This window comes from Martes martes (assembly GCF_963455335.1).
Source record: "Martes martes genome assembly, chromosome: 12".
Classification (NCBI taxonomy): Eukaryota; Metazoa; Chordata; class Mammalia; order Carnivora; family Mustelidae; genus Martes; species Martes martes.
In genome coordinates, this window is record NC_137900.1 from 53,567,615 (window position 1) to 53,588,204 (window position 20,590).

Sequence of the window (20,590 nt, forward strand, 5' to 3'; positions counted from 1 at the left end):
AATAAGCATGCCTTTCAGTGTGATGTAATGTACCAAACCGCCTAGCATAAAGTAGGTGAGAATTTAGGAAGACGATAAAACCTAAATTCGCACCCTCCCCCTAGCTCCACACATATCCACAAAAGATCTGACGCATATTCCCCAAATCCTTCCAGTTGAAACTAATACCTCAAAGGGAAACGATATCAGTATTCCATTGGTCTTCTTTGAAACTGAAATACTCCTGGGATGGATGGCCTCATAAGTGATTGATAACTCAATGACTTTTAAACAAGAATGCGAGGAGACTTGAGATCCGAAGGGGAACGGCACCCCAATGTTTGTAGCAGTGATGCCTACAATAGCTAACTGATGGGAAGAGCCCAGATGTCCATCGACAGATAATTGAATAAGGACGATAGGGTGTATATACAATGGAATATTACTCAGCCATCAAAAAATGAAATCTTCCCACTTACAAAGACATGGGTGGAGGTAGAGTGTATTATGCTAAGTGAGATACATCAGAGAAAGACAATTATATTATTTCATTCATATGTGGAATTTAAAAAAAACACCGGATCACAGGGAAGGGAGAAAAAAATAAGACGAAATCAGAGAGGGAGAAAAACCATAAGTGATTCTTAACTATAGGAAACAAACTGAGGGTTGCTGAAGGGACCGTGGGTGGGGGGATGGGGAAGTGGCTGATGGGCACTGAAGGCACGTGATGTAATGTGTCCTGGGTATCATGGGCAACTGATGAATCACTGAACTCTACCTCTGAAACTAATGATACACTATATTAATAGAATTTAAATAAAAATTTTAAAGTGGTAAAAATTAAAAAGAATGCTAGGAGTCTCTAGTACTAATTTAGTTTCATTTCTTCATAGGGCACAACTGTTTCAGCAGTAAAACACAAACAAGTGTGTTCTTTTTGCTTTGGTGAGGGAGAGGGATATAGGTGGTGGTGATTATCATGAAAGTTCCCCAAATGCCCCCAGATAAGATCGATATCTAAATGTCTTCATTTTAAAGCTAACCAGCCTAGAGTGAATAAATTTCATAAGTCACTGTCCAGGATTATTTTTACTGAATGAGTTTTCCACACCTGAAATTATTTTCTTGTATTTTTTCCATTGTATATTTTTTATGGCTGAGATAATTTTATTGAATATGTCCTCCTTTTCAGACACCAGAAAATTTAAGTTTCTCAGCAGAGTTTCCAAATCATGACGTTAGTGAAGTCACAAAGAAACTTCTTTTCTGACAAAAACTTAAAGTCGTCTATTCATCAGTGGTTGTTTCTTCACTTGGCTCCTCACTCTGAATTAAATCTGACTCCTCATTCCCGCCTGTCTCATCTGAGGCTGTGGAAACAATGTCCGTCGTTCTAGATTTTGACACTGTGTCTGGTTTTTTCAGTTCTGAAGAAGTGGTGCCCCAAAAGGTGCTGCTCTCAGCACTCTTAGAGAAAGATGTGTCTGATATGCCTTCTGATGGATGAAAATAAGACAGAGTTGCCAGCTCTGGGTTGACGGTGTATTCAGCCTGATATCTACTTTTATAACTGAAAAAGAAAACATGTATCAAGAATTGTTTTTCATTACATACATTTGCAGCTCAACTCAATTTAGAAAAGCATCACAAAAATTGAAATAACACATTAATTCTGTCCAATTACTTCATATAACACCATATAAATAAATGAAAAAATGTTAGACCTTAAACAGATGTGCTGTTTAGGACAGAGTTCATAGCCCTTTTGATCCAAGGCTAGCAAGAAAGAATGCATATCTAGATTCTCTATAGCCTTTCCAATGGACTAATATTACTTTTATCTCTAGATGACTAATACACTGGGGGAAAATTCTCCAGACAGCCCCATGCTCCTTTCTGAATAGGGGAACTGGAGCTTAACTTGAGATCTTATAGATACGTTTGGGAGCCACCTTTCCTAAACAATTTGCTAAAGAGAGAGGGTGACAGCTTCACATCATGCACGTTCCAAAGACTCCAGAGGTCTGCAGACTTACTTAATTGTCTTCACTTTGTACAGCATGGCACTACAGACTGCCAAGAGGATAACAAAAAGGAGGAGGGTCATCAACGAGATGCCCAGCATTAATTTTAACTTGATTTCCTGTAGCTTGGTCAGGGTGTCTTCACTTGTGGCATTCAAATCAGAGTCTGAGAGGAAAGAAAGAAAATGCAATGGAAAAGAGTGTTTCCAGCATGTCTTCCTGGACGAGTAAAGAGAGCAAAGCAACTGAAGAGAAGCCTTCACCATCCAGGGTATCCCTGCGCACCCTCACTTGTCTCGTGCAACGCAAAGACAACCGTGGGCTACTCCCCAGGGCGAAGTACTCTTCACTTGTTTTGTTGAATCGCCACAGTGGTCCTGGGGGAGCTGCTCTTAGCTCCGTTTCACAGGATCAGAGAAGTTTATGAATTCGCCCATCTCACATAATGAATGAAGGGCAAAATCTGGTTTCAAACCCAGGTTACCAGATGCTCACATATGTCTATAGCAATCTTCCTCCCTGACTGATAAAAACCATTTCAAGACACAAGAGATGACTATTAAAAAGTGTGATGAACTTACACACCAGGGCCTCGTCCTTCAGAAGAGAAAGATAACCCTTTTACCGTTGGGACCCGCACTGACTTTTCCCTGATGCTAAAAGGATGGTGTACCGGATGCTTTCTCCATGAAATTTAAGAACTGCATTTGTCATTCTGTTACTGAGACCACACCTAGTGTATTTGATGTTAACAAAGTTAGAAAATAAAACTAAAACTTAATATTAGATAAATAAAACTTAAATAAAGCTAAAAATTCTTTTTAAAACTTCTGAAGTAAGTTAGATAATAAAAAATCATGTCCAGATCCAGAGATAACGAAGGTCTTTTTGCTAATTCTATTAATGAAAATACATCTTTACTGCCACACTTTGCATTTTCCTGAATTTATGTCTGACTTAATAGACATTTATTTGATGGTGACTTGAAATGACCATGTTGATTTTTTTCTCTTGCCCCAACTTTCTCCCATCCAACAGTTCCAAAGTTTTCATTATTTTCTAGGTTATGGTGTTTTGGTGATAAGCAGTGGCAAGCTTGCATGTGTGTATTCCCTGATTCCATAATTGTCAAAATGTGATCTTAGACCATGAAGAGTGAAATGGATACAGCTATCAGCGATTGTTGACTTTGAGGCAGATTCTTTGGGGAATAATCACATTATGTTAAAAGGGGCTGTGCTCTTGAATTGTTCTGCTGCTCTTTCAAAGGGTTTTTGTAAAGAGGTGAGCTTGTAGTACATTTTGTTTTTCAAGATGATGGTCAAAACTAGAGAAGGTTTGGAATTCCCCACCACTGGAAATGATGAGAAAGCTAATTACAACCTTGGGCAGTTTTTCTAAGCCTCAGTTCCTTCATCTGTAAAATGGGGATAATCCCAACTTCATGGAGGACTGACATCATAATGTATATAAAGCACCTGGCATGTGTAATATGTGCTCCATACATGATAAAAAATTAATCATGTTCAATTTAATTACTTAGAAAGACAAAATATTTCTAAAGTAACACAGCATTAGTCATTCCTATATGTAACTTTTCTAAACAAAGCCTCACATGATATTTTTAAAACCCTGGAAGGCAAATGGTTGTGTTTGTCAAATAATCCAATGCAGAATAGAGATGTCAGGCCTTAGATGTATCACCAGATGCTGTTTTTTTCCCAATAGTTTATTTGTAGGACAGAGGTTTGGGGGAAATTAATATATCATCTTTTCATGCAATTTTATATTGGAATCAATTCTTTTACTCACATAAATATAACTAATGCATGCATGGAAATTACAAAAACAAAACATTCAGCAGCAGGAATTCTCTCATTCATTGCTGGTGGAAATACAAAATGGTACCGCCACTTTAGAAGTCAGTTTGGTAATTTCTTACAAAGCTAAACATAGTTTTACCACACAATCCAGCTATCACAATTCTTGATATTTACCCAGAAGAGTTGAAAACTTAGGTCCACACAAAGACCTACACATGAATGTTTATAGCAGCTTTATTCGTTATTGCCAAAAATTGGAAGTAATCAAGATGTCCTTCAGTAGGCAAATGGATACCTTGGTATATCCACACAGAAGTGTTATTCAGTGGTAAAAAGAAATGAGCCATCAGGGCACAAAAATACGTAGAGGACTCTTAAATGCATATTACTGAGCAAAAGAAGCCAGGCTGAGTCTATGTACTTTATGTTTCCAACTATATAACATTCTGGAAAAGGTGAAACTATGGTGGTGGTGGAAGGATCAGTGGTTGCCATGGGATTTAAGGACAAAGGGGCAGATGGTGGAGCAGAAGACATTTTTAGGGCAGTGAAATGATTCTATGACCGTGATGGTGGACACATAAGATTATGCAGTTGTTAAAATGTACAGACCTGTGAACACAAGGAGTGGACCCTAATGTAAACTAAGGACTTTAATTAATACTAACATTGACATTAGCTCATCCATCGTAAAACCTGTACCAAACTAAACGCAAGCTGAGAATGATAGGAGAAACCGAGTTGGGGGAATGCAGGAGAGCTCCCTGTACTTTCTGCTCATTTTATTCTGTAATCCTAAAACTGCTCAGAAAACAGAGTCTATCAATTAAAAACACTGCGTTCTAGATATGATTCACTTGCCTACTCCTCTGTTTGGTTTCTCTGTTTCAGGAATAGAAGTCACAAAACCGGAAAATGAAAACATCCTTCTGCATATGTGGTGACTGGAGAATAATGCTTAGGGACCATCGCTCTTTAAAACAGCACATGTCCTCTCTGAGACAACGTTAGCCACCACGCTACCCTTTTACATACATTCCACATTACTAGGGAAAACAGTATCTCCACACAGTTAAGTCACACACTGAAACGTGTGCTGGCACTTATGCCATTTAACTGAAGTATTTTGTTCTTACTTGGAATTGGGCGAAATAATTGATCTCTTTCTTCAATCTCCTCAGCTGTTGGTTTTGCATTTAAAGCTGTTAAGACAATAAAGTGGTGTTATGGTAAACAAAACTCACTTATGAAAATTACTGTGTGTGTGTGTGTTTAATATAGAGTGTATTCTCATTATTTATGACAGTTATGCTCCATAAAGACATGGGAACACTGACTTGGTGAAGACTGAATTGTTAGTCCTGGGGGAAATGCAAGCTTAGGTCCTTGAGAACCTCTGGCCACAACGTCTTCATCAACCAATCAATACATAACTTTTTAATGTGTGTTTCTGTTTAAAGATACTTTATTTAATATATATTGCTGATTCATTAACACTGAATTCATGATTAACTGCATGATCACTCAAGCCTAAACAAAGTTTATCTGACACATGTTTTCTCCATAAGTTATACCACCACCTTCTCGTGCTCAGGAACACTGCCCAGCATCTTAATACTACACTCGGGGGCCACGTTCATTAGCAAAATCACTGACCAAAAGCGTACAAATGCAAAACATGTAGCACTAAATAGACAACAAAAAGGACACTTAATTACAGCGTAAGAGCTGCAAAAGGAAGACAGGGTGTTCCTTGTTCTGCCTCCGTTGGGCACACGAGGGTCAGGCAATTAAAATTTTTTGCTGCTCTGTGCATGTCTGCAAATGACCATGAAAGTGATTTGGGGGGTTACACATATATTTTAGACGTAGGTAAATTCACAAACACAAAATCTGCAAATAATGAGACTCAACTGAATTCGGTATATATTTCGTGTTTACAGTGTGTGCATCTATGTACGTGTGCTACATGAATTACATTATACATGTGTGCATCTACATAAACGTGCATTTGTAAGGCATACACATTACATTTACACACATATGCATATATATTTCTGATACATGCATTACTTTCTACATGCATATGTTTTGCTATATACTTTGCATTTATTCACAGATCTTCATGTGCTTACATGCGTCCTGCTCCAAACACAAAGATGGACTACATTGAGGGAGAGCCTTATTTAAAATTTTTAATCATAAATAAACTGAATGACAAAATTGCAACATTTATAGGAGAGTAAGCTTTGGGGAGAGAATCAGAAAGTGTGTGACACAATCAATTTTGTGGGTTTGTTTTGCATTTGCTATTACACGTGATAATGGCAGCAAAATGTTGACTTATTAATTCTTAATATTAGAACCATTTACACTGACCTTGGCTTTCTTATGTAAGGCTTTAGAAAACCAAAACATTTCCCCAGCTACCTAACAACTATGAGTTTACCTTTAGCTAACATTGTCCAAAATGCAGGTTCATTTGGACCCTTGGTTAGTCCTGTTTAAAAAACAAAATAGAACAAGATAACTAAGTAAGGTAAGTTCAGTTTAGTAAATTTGTGATAGAGCATTTATTCACTTGTTAGCTTAGTCATGTAACAGTTATACCTTGAGCTTCTACCGTGTGCCAGATGCTGTGGTTGGCATTAAAGTTCAGAAATGAAGAAGACACAGGCCTTATGCTGGCGGAACACACTCTTAGTTTGGGAGGCAGACGAGAATCACTGTTAATTAGGATGCAGGATAATGCGGGTTCAATAGAAACGCACAAGTGGGATGCACAGAGAGCCCTAACTCCAGTTGCAAAGGCCAGAAGCCCTTCGAAATGGAGACGGTGCTCAGTATAGGCTTAGAGGACTAGAAATTGTTTGTCAGGCAAACAAGGCAAGAGTGAGATCATTCTACTGAGTCATGAGCAGATTTGGTGAGTTCTGAGAGCCTCAGGTAGACTGGAGTGAAGAATATGGATGGGGGATGTGACTGGAAATGGAACCTGAACATTTCTCAATAGTCAGGTTATTTTCAGATTGAAATGCCTGGTTAAGAAATTAGAACATAAAAAAAATTATAAATTAAAAAAAAAAAAGAAATTAGAACATGACCCAAGCTTAGTAGTAAATTACTAAAGATATTTTAGAAAGGAATACCACTAGGATGATGAGATTCCTATCTTTATATATATATTTAAAAAGTGACTAAGATTTTTATTTGTTTTAGAAGTGTTAAAGATGCAGACTAATTCACAGTAGCCATATGAGAAACATACTTGGATGCTTCATGTAATGACAGGTCCATTATCTTCAATTAGACCACTCATTCAAGAACTTAGAGGAGACCCATCCTGGGTTGATATGGTTATACAATTATTTTATAAGGAACAATATTCTTGGCATGAAAGTAAAATAATGATTTTGATTTTGAAACTTGTCACTACCAACCCCTCCCCCCAAATTTCAGGAAATACTAAAAATTGATTCTAATTAGAGATAAACTTATTCCTCAAGCAGATAGAAATTTTACATTATTAAAATGTATTAAAATATAATTATATACCTAATATAAATATAAATATAATACACTTTATTAAAATAAATTTCGTTTTAAAAAGAGCTCACATCCTATTCCTTGTCAGAAAAATCTAAAAATTGACTCAGATTTTCACTGTTTAAAAGATTTTAGAGTGACTTTGAATTGTAGCTGTAAAAATTCTTTAAGTATGCTATTTCTATATGAAGTACCCAGAGTACTGAAACCTAAATTAGATCATATAATGATATGCTCCAAGTATGACTACAGTTTTGAAACTTTAATACTTTGATTGCTTTTTCCTGGGGGTTCTGCCGGAAATTCTTCACTGGTGCCTTTTCCAATAGGTGACACAGTTGTTTCATTGACGAGTTTATCTGCGAAAAGGGATAACAGATTATCAGCATATACAAATATTGACAGCATCTGTGATTGGGCATTTTTTTAAGCTAAAAAATGGAACAAAGAAAAGGAAAAAAAAGAGAAAGATGTTGACATTTTCCTGAGATATCATAAAGGAGGGGAAAGAAGAAGGCATTGAAGAACAAAGTTTTGGGATAATGGATTGCCTGAGAGGGGATTAATACACCTATAATTTGTAAGAGAGAGGAAAAACAGGGACAAGGGTGGGGGATGGTTGTGGTGGTGGCTATAAGCTTCCTTTAGAGGTAAAAGAGATGTATTGGATGAGAACATTGGGTTCAGATGTTTCCCTTAACAGGACCTGAAGTGATCCTATCAGCCCTAGAGAGCTTGGTGGCCACTCAATGTTAGGGCACAGAAGAGGAAGGCGCATCAGTATCCTTGTAAATCAGAAACATCTGCGTGTGAACTACTCAAAACAGAGTCTTGGGTACAACCATTTGGGGCTACAAATCAAGGATTTTCAGGCCTAATTTAGTATATATCTTAGTCTATAATGTGTTCATCTTCTGGAGGAATGTCAGTAAGAGTGTATTTGGGAACAATTGCGACTGGGGGACATTTTCCACTCACATCCCCATGGTGGCCATTTCATTTAATTTTGTTTAATAGGGGAGTCAGTTAAGTTCCACATGAAGTACAGGCAATCTCACTATGAAAGAAGCTCTACAGAGAGGCAGAATGAATTGAGACTGAGCCTACCAACCATGACACCATGGCACCATGACAGGAGAATTGTTGCCAAGAAAGTTATGAAAAAGAGTCTGTTACCAGAGTTGACATAATTCAAGCAGGACTCCAACAAAATTCGTAAGTAATCCTTCAACTATGCCATGCATCCCTTATACTTAGAGAAAAGTGTGTGGAATTTTCCCTTGCCCCCACAGTTCTGGGCACTAAAAGATTTGTTAGTCAAAATTATTCTGGAGAATTCCATCTCCTTGAGAGGCTTGCTCCTCTAGAATGTCCCTACCATGTTAGTATTATTTCTTTCTGTCAGAGCCCCCATTTAAAATGGCAGCAATTTCTTATTCCAATCCAACTTTCTTTGACAATACTTTGAGGACCTGAATTGTGGGAATAGAAATTAGGGTTTTAGAATTTCTTCCATGGGTCCTATGGTCTTCAATAATCCATCTCCTAAGGGAATTTGAGCTACCTGGTCTGTTGAAGACCTGGCTCTCTGTTTCTTGTCCCAAACAACTCAAGATGGTGTTTGCTGTGTACAAGCAAAATTCCTATGAGTGATTTGCTTAATTAACGTATGCCCTTGAAATGTCCCTCTCATTTATGTCCCAAGGTTTAGAATTACTCAAAATATTCCATTACTGTCAAATAACTTTATTAATAATTAGGTATTACGGAGTCTGGCTTTTCTCAATATTGAAGCTGCTAGAGCCAGAAACATTCTCTCTTCCCTATTTAATTTTATCCTCTTTTCCTTGTCTTCTATTTTATGCTAATGTGTTTTGTAGATACGAGCTGTTGATACTTCATGGTGTAAGATATGGATATGTCCTTAGAAGACTTTTAGTGGCCTCTGAAGTCACATGCTGGCAACAGCTTTATCTAGCAAATTAATTACACTTGATGGAAAGATGCAAAAAGGAAATAAGAACATTTGAAGTCGAAGGTATAAGCAGAAAGGAATAAAAATGTGGGTTTAAGAAAACATACAATTTTCTAGAGCCCTAAATCTAGTCCTTATTTTTCGTTTCAAACCAAAAATATGAGGCTAAGGTATGTAAGAACCTCCTTGACTTCTGACTTTATTACTGCAAGGGACATGGAGTCAGTCTCCTCTTTTGGGAACTAAGATTCCCTGACACGAGATCATCTAAGACCTTTTTCTTACTTGTTACACTCTAGCGCTGTTTGGAAATCTTGCTTTAAGGGCTTTTCATATTTGTAACAGTAACTTTCAGTACTGTCAGTACTTACAGTTTCTAAGGGCAAATTGCAAATCAGTTGTTGCTCTCACGGATATTTCAGACCGGCTGCCATTTGGATTTTGCGTTGTGAACACATCTAAAAATACAAGATCAAATGTTTTCAGCAACTAACTCAGTTGTTTCTTGTTCCTTTAAATTTTTCCTCATCTGATTTTTTTTCTTAAAACATAGGCACTGACTAATTCTGAGAAAAGAACAATAAAGTATTTGAGACATTCTTCAGCTACAAATTAAGGAAATGGGGCAGGGTTTAAAAATAAAATTTATGGGGTGCCTGGGTGGCTCAGTCAGTTAAGCGTCTATCTGCCTTCGGCTCAGGTCGTGGTGATGAAGCCCTGTGTTGGGCTCCTTGTTCAGTGGGGAGGCCGCTTCTCCCTCTCCCTCTGCTGCTCCCACTGCTTGTGCTTTCTCTGTGTCAAATGAATAAATAAAATCTTAAAAAAATAATAAAGAAATAAAATAAACATAAAATTTATGGAGAAAAAGCCAAATTGGTACCCTTGTGCTAAATAACATTCTGAGAAGAAATTACTGAGGGTTGGTTGTAATTCAAAACTAATGGATATATCCACTCAACCAGAGTCAAAGTAAATTGGATCAAGATGGCAGTCTGACATATTGACATATACATGTCTTGTTTTTCTTAAAATCTCATGAAATGACAGAAAATTTTATACATACATGAATGTATATGTGTGTTTAGTACATATATATATATATTCAATCATCCTACCATGCAGGCATGTGCATGCACACACAAACAGTGTCATTAATGTATTTTGATTTTTGAGGAATTTCTGAGCTAGATTTATGGGGAAATATAACAAAACGAAGCCAAAGCCCAACATGCATGTTATGAGTCATGAAACTATAAAAATTAAAACATTTTGGTTTTTTTACAGGGAAAAACAGATCAAAGAAACAATAAAAAGGTAACAACTAATCCAATTTCAAGTGAGAATTTAGATTATATTAAATGGGTTTCACATGAGTAGGGAATTGGTGTTAGACATTTGGCGAACCTCCTTGAAAAATATAAAGTTTTGTGCCTATATTTATGCCATATACAAAGATAATGATTTAAGACCTAAGAGTTAAAAACAAAAATGAGATTATTTGAAAAAATAGGAAAATAAATTTAATTTCTTCAATTGAATAAGACCTATCTAACCAAAATATAAAATGCAGAAATTAAAAAATTAATCAGCAACTGATTTTAGAAAATTACAATTTTTGTCTATGATTAAGGTACCTAGACAGGTTTAAAAATAAGCAACAGTGGGGCACCTGGGTGGCTCAGTGGGTTAAAGCCTCTGCCTTCGGCTCAGGTCATGGTTCTGGGGTCCTGGGATCGAGCCCCGCATCGGGTTCCTTGCTCAGCGGAGAGCCTGCTTCCCTTCCTCCCTCTCTGCCTGCCTCTCTGCCTACTTGTGATCTCTGTCTGTCAAATAAATAAATAAAATCTTAAAAAAAAAAAAAAGCAACAGTCTGGTGGGGGAAATACTTGTTAACTTTTACTATAGGAAAAGGATTAATATATTGAACATAGAAAGAGTTGCTACAAATAAATGAAAATACAGCCTGATAAAAAAGTGGGCCATGAATATGAAGAGGCAAATCACAGTAGAAGAAATAAAAATACCCATAAATATAGAGAAAAATACCCAACTTCATAAGTAATCAGAATGCAAATGAAAACAGTAATGGAAATTTCTCACAGTCACAAAATATGATTAACAATATTCATTGTGGGTGAGCTTGTGGGGCATTCTCAGAGGACGTAAATCAGTAGATGCTTTTTGGAGGGCAATTTGCAGATATCAATATTTTTAAAGATTTATTCTTTAAAGATTTTATTTATTTATTTGACAGACAGATCACAAGTAGGCAGAGAGGCAGGCAGAGAGAGAGGAGGAAGCAGGCTCCCTGCTGAGCAGACAGCCCAATGCGGGGCTCGATCCCAGGATGCTGGGATCATGACCTGAGCCGAAGGCAGCAGCTTTAACCCACTGAGCCACCCAGGCGCCCCAAGATTTACTCTTTATTCAGCAATGCCCAGTACTTGATATCTATCCAAAGAGAGATACACCCAACTGTACATGAGAAGAATGTAAAAGGGAAAAACTGCACATAATCCAATTCTTTAAATGCTAGTGGTTAAATTATGGGACATCATTTTATGGAATACTAGGTATCCACTAAAAATAATGAGGCAGATGTGAAAAGAGCTTCAGAGTTGTTAAATGAGAAAAGTAAGTCATAACACAATTTCTTAGGGAGATTTCATTTATTTTTAGTTTTGTATATATTGTGTGTGTAAAAAAGACTTTTTTCTCTAATTGAAGTAATCATCAGGTTCTTAGTTTATTTACCCTCTGGATATTTTAAAGCAGAGGCACTTGCTTTAAAAGGAAATGACTGAAAAGGAAATGATTGCACCATTTGTACACCCTAGGCAGAAGCCCAGTGATGGATACATTAGATAACACTCCAGACTCTGGCTTTGGTAGTGTGAAATCTGGCAATTGACCTCTCTGAGAATCAGGTGTTTTTTTTACCTACAAAGGAAGGACATAGATTCACCAAAGAGAAAATAGAAATACAACTTATACGTTATTATTATCGAAGTACTTGAGTGTATATATATATGTGCATGAATATATATGTAAATATCTTGATTGTATTCCTATTTTCCTTTGATTAATGTTAATAAGGATCCCAAGACAACTAGATTTAATCTTTTTTTTTTAAAGATTTTATTTATTTATTTAACAGAGAGAAAGAGAGATCACAAGTAGGCAGAGAGATAGGCAGAGAGAGAGGGCAAAGCAGGCTCCCTGCTGAGCAGAGAGCCTGATGTGGGGCTCGATCCCAGGACCACTGGGATCATGACCTGAGCTGAAGGCAGAGGCTTTAACCCACTGAGCCACCCAGGCGCCCCAACTAGACTTAATCTTAATTTTTTATTTTCACAAGAGTTTCTTTTGAGTGGTGGATCTTATAAGGGCACAGAAAGAAAGCCCACATGAATAATGATGAATAAACTGAAGTTTGGTGGAACCCTTCAGACACCTTAAAGTCATCTTGTTATGGGTTGAATTTTGTGTCCCTCCCCCAAAAAAGACATGTTAAAGTCCTACCCCCAGGATCTCAGAATGCAACCTAATTTTGAAATAGGGTCATTGAAGATATAATTAGTCAAGATGGCGTCACAGGGGTGAATGGTGGACTCCTAATCTGATATGAATGCTGTCCTTATAAGAGGAGGGAAATGGACACAGAGGCACAGCAAGAATGCCATGTGAAGATGGAGATAGAGACTAGAATTGTGCTACAAGCCAAGGAAGGCCTGGGGCTACCAGAAGCTGGAGGAAGCAAGGACTGATTCTCCTCTAGAGGCTTTATAGAGAGCATGGCACGATCAAAACTTTGATTTTGGATTTCTGATTTCCAGAACTGTGAGAGAATAAATTTCCATTGCTTTGAGCCACCAAGTTTGTGGTAATTTGTTTCAGCAGCCTTAGGAAAATGATACCCACCTCCAAATAAATTTTGGTTAACTCACCATAGAATTAGATCAATTTCAAATCACCATAATGCTATGATGAACTGTGTTATTTATGGGAAATTATCAAAAGAACCTTGTTAGGGGTGCCTGGGTGGCTCCGTGGGTTAAGGCCTCTGCTTTCAGCTCAGGTCATGATCCCAGGGTCCTGGGATCGAGCCCCACATAGGGCTCTCTGCTCAGCGGGGACCCTGCTTCCCCCTCTCTCTCTGCCTGCCTCTCTGCCTACTTGTGATCTCTCTCTCTGTCAAAGAAATAAATAAAAAATCTTTCAAAAAAAAAAAAGAACCTTGTTAAACTTCATAACATTTTATGAAAAAAAAGCTGTAGAGGGGCGCCTGGGTGGCTCAGTGGGTTAAAGCCTCTGCCTTCAGCTCAGGTCATGATCCCAGTGGTCCTGGGATCGAGCCCCACATCAGGCTCTCTGCTCCTTCCTCTCTCTCTGCTTGCCTCTCTGCATACTTGTGATCTCTGTCAAATGAATAAATAAAATCTTAAAAAAAAAAAAGCTGTAGAAAATAAGAATTTCATTTAATGCACTGAAACATTTATGGAATAAATAAGAATTTAGGAAGTAGGAAATAAAATTAGAGTTTTTTAAAACGTTAAATCAAACCAGTATAACCAGCTTTTGTATATGTGTTGCTATTAACTTTAAAGACTTACATTGTTTTATATCTCTATAATAATTGCCATTTTTCTCATTAGCAGGAGTATTCTCCTTAATTTCCGGTTCTGGTTTATATTCTTTTATAGCATTAGGCGCCCACATCTCATCTGCAAAATTCATAAGAAATAAGTTCAGTTCTTTTACTACTTTCTTTTCTTTCAACTGCATTTTTCTACAAAGGATTTGAGGCAGAGATTTAAAATGTAAATTATGCCATATTTCCAATAATAAACTTTGTACCATCCTATAGGAAACTGTCACATACCAGTTTTCTAGGATAATGGGTCATCTTTCTCATCTGCTCTTTCTGTAAAACCTTTAAATGCTTACTCACCAGCAGCACCATGGTAAGTTGTATTGGGGTCCTGTAAGGAAAAAACCCCAGATACAAAAATAAACAATATAAAATTCATAGGGAAAATGATTGATTTATCCAGTAATCTCCTGCTTCTCCTCGAGAGTTTCTTTCTGTTGCCCAGCAGATCCTGTAACTAGCTAAGACATTATGATGTCACTGCCAAATGGAGGTGAGAATGCTGGGCATGGATTTCCAAAAGGTTTGTGACTCAATCTGACATTGATTTTATCTTTGATACTATGATGGTTTCTAGTTCTTAAAAATTAACCATTATAAGATTTTCTTTGAAAATTAGGAAATACATTTGCATGAAATAATGTGAATTATTAGTCATCGGGTTTTAAAGAACCACTAATATTGTTGATAGCAAAGTGAGAACAGAAGTTTTGGTTTTCAAAGCATTACAATATTATATGTTCTTTTGAAAAACTGCAAGAAAGCATCTGTTAAAAAGTAATCATAGATCTGTAGATTCAATCCAAGTACCCTGCAAGTTCTGGTTCATGGGCTACCTTAACTATATAATTCCTCAATAAAGGTGTTGTGAACCTCATATGTTCCCTGTTGATGAATGACGTTGGGCATCTTGTGTCTGTTAGCTATTTCTATGTCTTCTTTGGGAAAATGTCTATTCATGTGTTCTGTCCATTTCTTAACTGAATTATTTGGTTTTGGGGTGCTGAGTTTGAGAAGTTCGTTATCGATTTTAGATACTAACCCCTTATCAGATATGTCATTTGCAAATATCTTTTTCTATTTCACAGGCTGCCTTTTAGTTTCATTGATTGTTTCCTTTGCTGTGTGGAAGCTTTTTATTTTGATGAAGTCCCAATGGTTCATTTTTGCTTTTGTTTTCCTTGCCTCAGGAGACATATCCAGTAAAACGTTGCTATGGCCAAGGTCAAAGAGGTTACTGCCTGTGTTCTCCCCTAGGATTTTGATGGTTTCCTGTCTTACATTCAGGTCTTTAATACATTTCGAATCTAATTTTGCGTATGGGATAAGACAGTGGCCCAGTTTCACTCTTTTGCTGTGCACTTTTCCCAACGCTGCTTGTTGAAGCGACTATATTTTTCCATTAGATAGTCTTTCCTGCTTTGTTGAAGATTAATTGACTATATAGTTATGGGCTCATTTCTGTGTTTCCTATTCTGATTTCACTGATTTTTGTGCCAGTACCATACTGTCTTGATCACTATAGCTTTGTAATACAGCTTGAAGTCCAAAATTGTGATGCCTCCAGCTTTGGTTTTCTCTTTCAACATGACTTTGGCTTTTCCAGGTCTCTTGTGATTCCATACAAATTTTAGAATGTTTGTTCTAGCTCTGTGAAAAATGCTACTGGTATTTTGTAGGGACTGCCCTGAATGTGTAGACTGCTCTGGGTAGTCAGGATATTCTAACAATATTTATTCTTCTAATCCATGAACATGGAATATTTTTCCATTTCTTTATGTCATCTTCAATTTCTTTCATCAGTGTTTATTAGTTTTCAGAGTAGATCTTTTATCTCTTTGGTTAGGTTTATTTCTGAGTATCTTATTTTTGGTGGAGTTGTAAATGAGATTAAGATTAAGGTTCATTAAAATACTCAAGTATCTTGATAATGATAATGATAATAAAATACTCAAGTATCTTGATAATGAATGGCTTCAGATAACCAAACCATGAATACAGGGGATGACCCCACAGCATCCACCTTGCAGTGGAAAATGCCAGGTTCACGGAGATTACTCTTTGGTAGTGGTCTTCCCCCTGTACTTTTTTATCTGTTTGCAGTTTTATACTTATGTCCCAAGATGCTTATTACCAATACAACTGTTAAACAACTATATCAAAAGTTGTATTATCTGAGAATATATTAGGAAAAAATCTTTACTTTTCACAGAAATCTCAAAGGAAATGGGCTAACAAAATGTTGTTTTGCTATGCTTTTCACTATATACAACAAATGTAAATTTTGTACAATAAATATTTCCTGGGGTAAAAAAAAAAAAAAAAAGAGTCCCTTTAATATTTCTTGCAAGGTTGGTTTAGTGAACTCCTTTAGTTTTTGTTTGTCTGAAAAACCGTCTCTCCTTCCATTTTGAATAATAACCTTGCTGGATAGAGTATTCTTGGCTGCAGATTTTTGCTATTCAGCATGTTGAATATATCATGCCATTATCTTCTGGCTTGCAGAGTTTCTGTTGATGATCTGTAACCAGCCTTATGGGCTTTCCTTTATAAGTTAGGGTTCTTTTGTCTTGCTGTTTTTAGGATTTTTTTCTTTATCACTATATTTTGCAAATTTAATTACAATATGTCTTGATATTGGCCTGCTTTTGTCAATTTTGATGGGGATTCTCTGTGCCTCCTGGATCTGGATGTCTCTGCTTCCTTCCCCAGATTTGGGAAATTTTTAGTTATTATTTCCTCAAATAAATTTTATGCCCTCTCCTTCTTCTTCTGAGACTCCCATAATACAAATATTATTACCTTTGATGGCGTCATGGAGTTCCCTAAGTCTATTCTCGTATTGTATAACTCTTCTTTCTTTTGTTCAGCTTCATTATTGTCTACTGTCTCATCTTCTAGGTCACTAATTTTTTCACCAGCTCCTTCCATCCTTGTATTCATTGCATCAAGTCTGTTTCAAATCTTTGTTATTGCATTTTTCATTTTTACTGATTGACATTTCTGACTGATTGTTTCTTAACTCTTTCACCTCTGTGATAAGGGCCTCCCTGAATTCTTCCATTCTTTTCCTAAGCCCAGAGAGTATCCTTATAATTGTTGCTCTAAATTCTCCCTCAGTCATATTACTTACATTGGTTTTGATTAGATCTCTGGCCATGACCTTATCTTGTTCTTTCATTTGGGATAAATTCCTCCATCTTGGCACTTTTTTTCGAAGTCTCTGACTTCTGTGTGCTAGAAAAGCCTGCTATGTTTTCTGCTCCTGACAGTAATGGCTTTCTGAAGAAGAGGTCACACAGTGTCCAAGGCCTGGCACTTCTCAGGTGTGTGCTGCGTGCACTCTGCTGCTGTGTTTTGGCTGCCTATCCTTCAGACCAGGTGTCTGCAAAGGGTTCCCTTGCCAGCTATGGGCAGCGTTTGGACCTTGGTCAGAGTGTGGGGAGTTTTAACTAGGTGTGCTGTGGTCTGCTTGTTAAATGAGACCTGATGTTACTTTCACTAGAACTGAAGCCTTGCAGAATTCTGTTCAGTAAATGAGGTGTACAGGGCTTTCTGCTGGTCCTCTGGGGAAGGAGCCTGCTACACTGGGACTGAGACACACTTGCTCCGGAAAAGTAGTCCCAGCAGAACACAGGGGGGTGGAACTTGGTGTAAGGTGCTTAGGCAGCCAGTGTGAGTGCTGTGTTATTTACCTCAGCGGGCTCTGTACTTATGTTGGGGGTGGCAGAGGGAAATGGCAACCACTGGCTCTTTTGTCCTAGGAGATGTGACTCTGTCCGTGCCACCTCTTGCAGATGTGCTCCAACAAGATCAAACAGTCTCCCCCATGTACCTTAGGTGATCCCCAGATCATGCCATCTGCCCCAGGGTTGCTTGGCTACCTTCACTCCAGGATGGGCAGCAGCCTCAGGGCTCTCTCCCAGCCAAGCCCACTGACCTTTCTAACCCCAGTCTTCAAGCCTTGCTGATTGCAAAAACTCAGGAAAATCAGTCCCTCTTATTTTCCCAGCCACTGGCCTCAGGGAAGTATCTTCTTTGTGTGATCCCCTGTGTGTTCCACTCTCTCTCCCACCTTTCTCTGTGACAAGGGCTTCCTTCCCTCCATGGCACCCACCATCTGTTTTTCCCCCAAACCACATCTCTACACCTCCTACTTTCTGTGATGTGACCTCTTCTCTCCCTCAAGTTGTGCAGTTTGTTCTGTCAGTCTTCAGGTCGATTTCTTGGGTGTTCGGAATGATTTGATTGTTATCTAACTGTGTTCTAGGGACAAGACAAGCTTAGGGGTCTCCTTCTACGCCAACGACTAAGCTCCCCTCCTCTAAGTTGCTGTTTTAAAACTTCCACTTAACCTAAGTCATAAGGAGGTTGCTAGTTAATGGCTGTCCAATCATCTGGGAAAACAGATTGGATGCATTAGAATAGAACCACCAGAACGTTGAATGCTGAGGTTGCTAAGAAAAAAGTGGAAGAACAGATTTACAGTGGGGTCTGGGAGTTAAACTTTTTTTTTGAGAGAGACAGCGAGCGAGTGAGAGCTATCAGGGCTGGTGGGGAGATGAAGAGAGGCACAGAGCCCAACTCGGGGCTCAATCTCAACACCCTGTGATCATGACCTGAGCTGAAATCAAGAGTCAGACGCTTAACTGACTAGCCACCAGGGTACCCCATGTTTAACATTTCAAAGCTGAAACAGGGCAGTATGGTAATGAGGTCCAAGGACATGGTTTCGGATTGCTAAATTAGATTAGAGGGGAAGAACATTGGCATTGGGACATCAAGTAAACGGAGCAACCAAGCTGTTGGATGTATTATCTGCGTGGCCAAAGAAGATCTGTATGAGAGGAACGAGAGGCACAGGGGAAAGGGGTGCCAAAGTCTTCAGTGAATTAGGGCAGGTGTAGAGGATGACTAAAATGATGATGTGTGAGGGGTGGTAATGTAGGGCTAAATGGTGTAAACCTTGAAGGACAGATGGTATTCGAGAGCAGGAGTCAAGACCTTGAAGAAGCAAGAATGCCAGCTCCACATGAAGGCACCGATAGATGCTGGGATACATGAGCTAGATCCGAAGGGCTTCTCTTCTAGAAGGCTACAGTGAAGATCCAGACGTCAGTTAGGACTCGTACTCTTACTGGATCAAGATGTTATGTTTGTAACTGAACATTATAACATAAGCATCCTCATGAACTTACCATCCCTAGGACATCCAGTTGAGTGAATATTCATAACTAGTTTTGGTCATTTGCCTTACTGTTTGTTATTTGGGTTACTTCCAATTTTGTTTATTGTAAACCATGAAGTAATGAGCATGTTTTATGACTCAATTTTTCCCTGCATTTATGAATATTTCATTTAGATAATTTCCTAAAAGGGGACCTTCTACCTTAAAGCCTATGAACATTTTCCCAGCTCTGATGCTCATAGTTCCATACTCATCTTGGATTTTTCTGCTCCCGCCCTGAAACCAACCATTTCTCCAAGCATTCCTGGTTCCTTTAAGTAGAGACTAGTATTCACATATCAAGATCTGGGCACTCGATGTGTTCATTGCACCGGCATGTCACCATCCTCAGGCCATCTCCGTGCACAAACACAGAGACTCTATCGAGTGCCCGAGTGTCTGTGCCTGCAGTATGCGGACACGTATGCACACACATACAGATGTTAGCTCTCATCTGCAGGGGTGGTCACAGGCGTTCTGTCTTCAAGTCACAGCAGAGTCCTGGAGTCTGCCCGCCCTCCAGAGGAAGTCCTCTTCCAGGTGCAAGCCGGAGCACGTGGAACGTGACCTGGTATGGAAGGGCTGGGCATCAGGGGCCTCTAGGCCTTCAGGACTCCGCAGGGAAAACCATCAGCACCGCCACCAAATGAACAAAACACAGAGCTATTTCCAACAGCGCATTAGTGCTCTTCTGAAGGCAAACTTGAGATGCTTTAGGGAAACGTAGCAGCCTGGTGTTTATTCCTAGATCTATTATCTCTATTCTTTCTGTGTTGAAATGTCCCTTCTTCTATGAAATAAGGGTCATGATATATGGTAGCGTTGCTAAATCACCCTCTATTTTTTCTTTAAAGATTTTATTTATTTATTTGACAGAGAGAGAGGGAGAGAGCGAGCGCGGATGCACAAGCAGGGGGAGTGGCAGGCAGAGGGAGAGGGAGAAGCAGGCTCCCTGCAGAGCAGGGGAAGCCTGATATGGGACTCGATCCCAGGACTCCGGAATCATGACCTGAGCGGAAGGCAGCGGCTTAACCAACTGAGCCACCCAGGCGCCCTAATCACCCTCTATTTTTTTATTTTAAACCTCCTAGCCCACAAAAAAAAAAAAAAAAAAAAAAAGAAATCTAAGGTGTGAGAGGATTGTTGGCCATCTTTCTAACCTGTGAGAAGCCTGCCCTGGGCTTTGCCAAAGACAGAAGTCCGCTCTGGTGGGAGTGGACTGCCTCTGAAGGATTCTTGGGGGGAAGCCGAGGAAGGGGGCATGATAGGGTCTGAGATTTAGAACGGGCACACCGGCTTCAGCTTGTGAAAAGTGAATGGTGAGAGAAGATCCTAGACACAGGGAAAGCCCTTCCCTCACTT

The 20,590-nt window shown here is 38.6% G+C and overlaps 1 protein-coding gene across 1 annotated transcript; it reads right to left on the reverse strand.

Annotated features, from left to right (window-relative positions):
• Positions 1-1,269: 1,269 nt before the first annotated feature.
• Positions 1,270-16,932, reverse strand: EQTN (equatorin; the record flags this gene model as incomplete). Its single annotated transcript, XM_080820214.1, is given in 8 exon segments — positions 1,270-1,552; positions 2,019-2,172; positions 4,966-5,031; positions 6,279-6,327; positions 9,723-9,808; positions 13,964-14,074; positions 14,302-14,332; positions 16,804-16,932. Coding segments are annotated over 8 exon segments (909 nt in total).
• Positions 16,933-20,590: the final 3,658 nt, after the last annotated feature.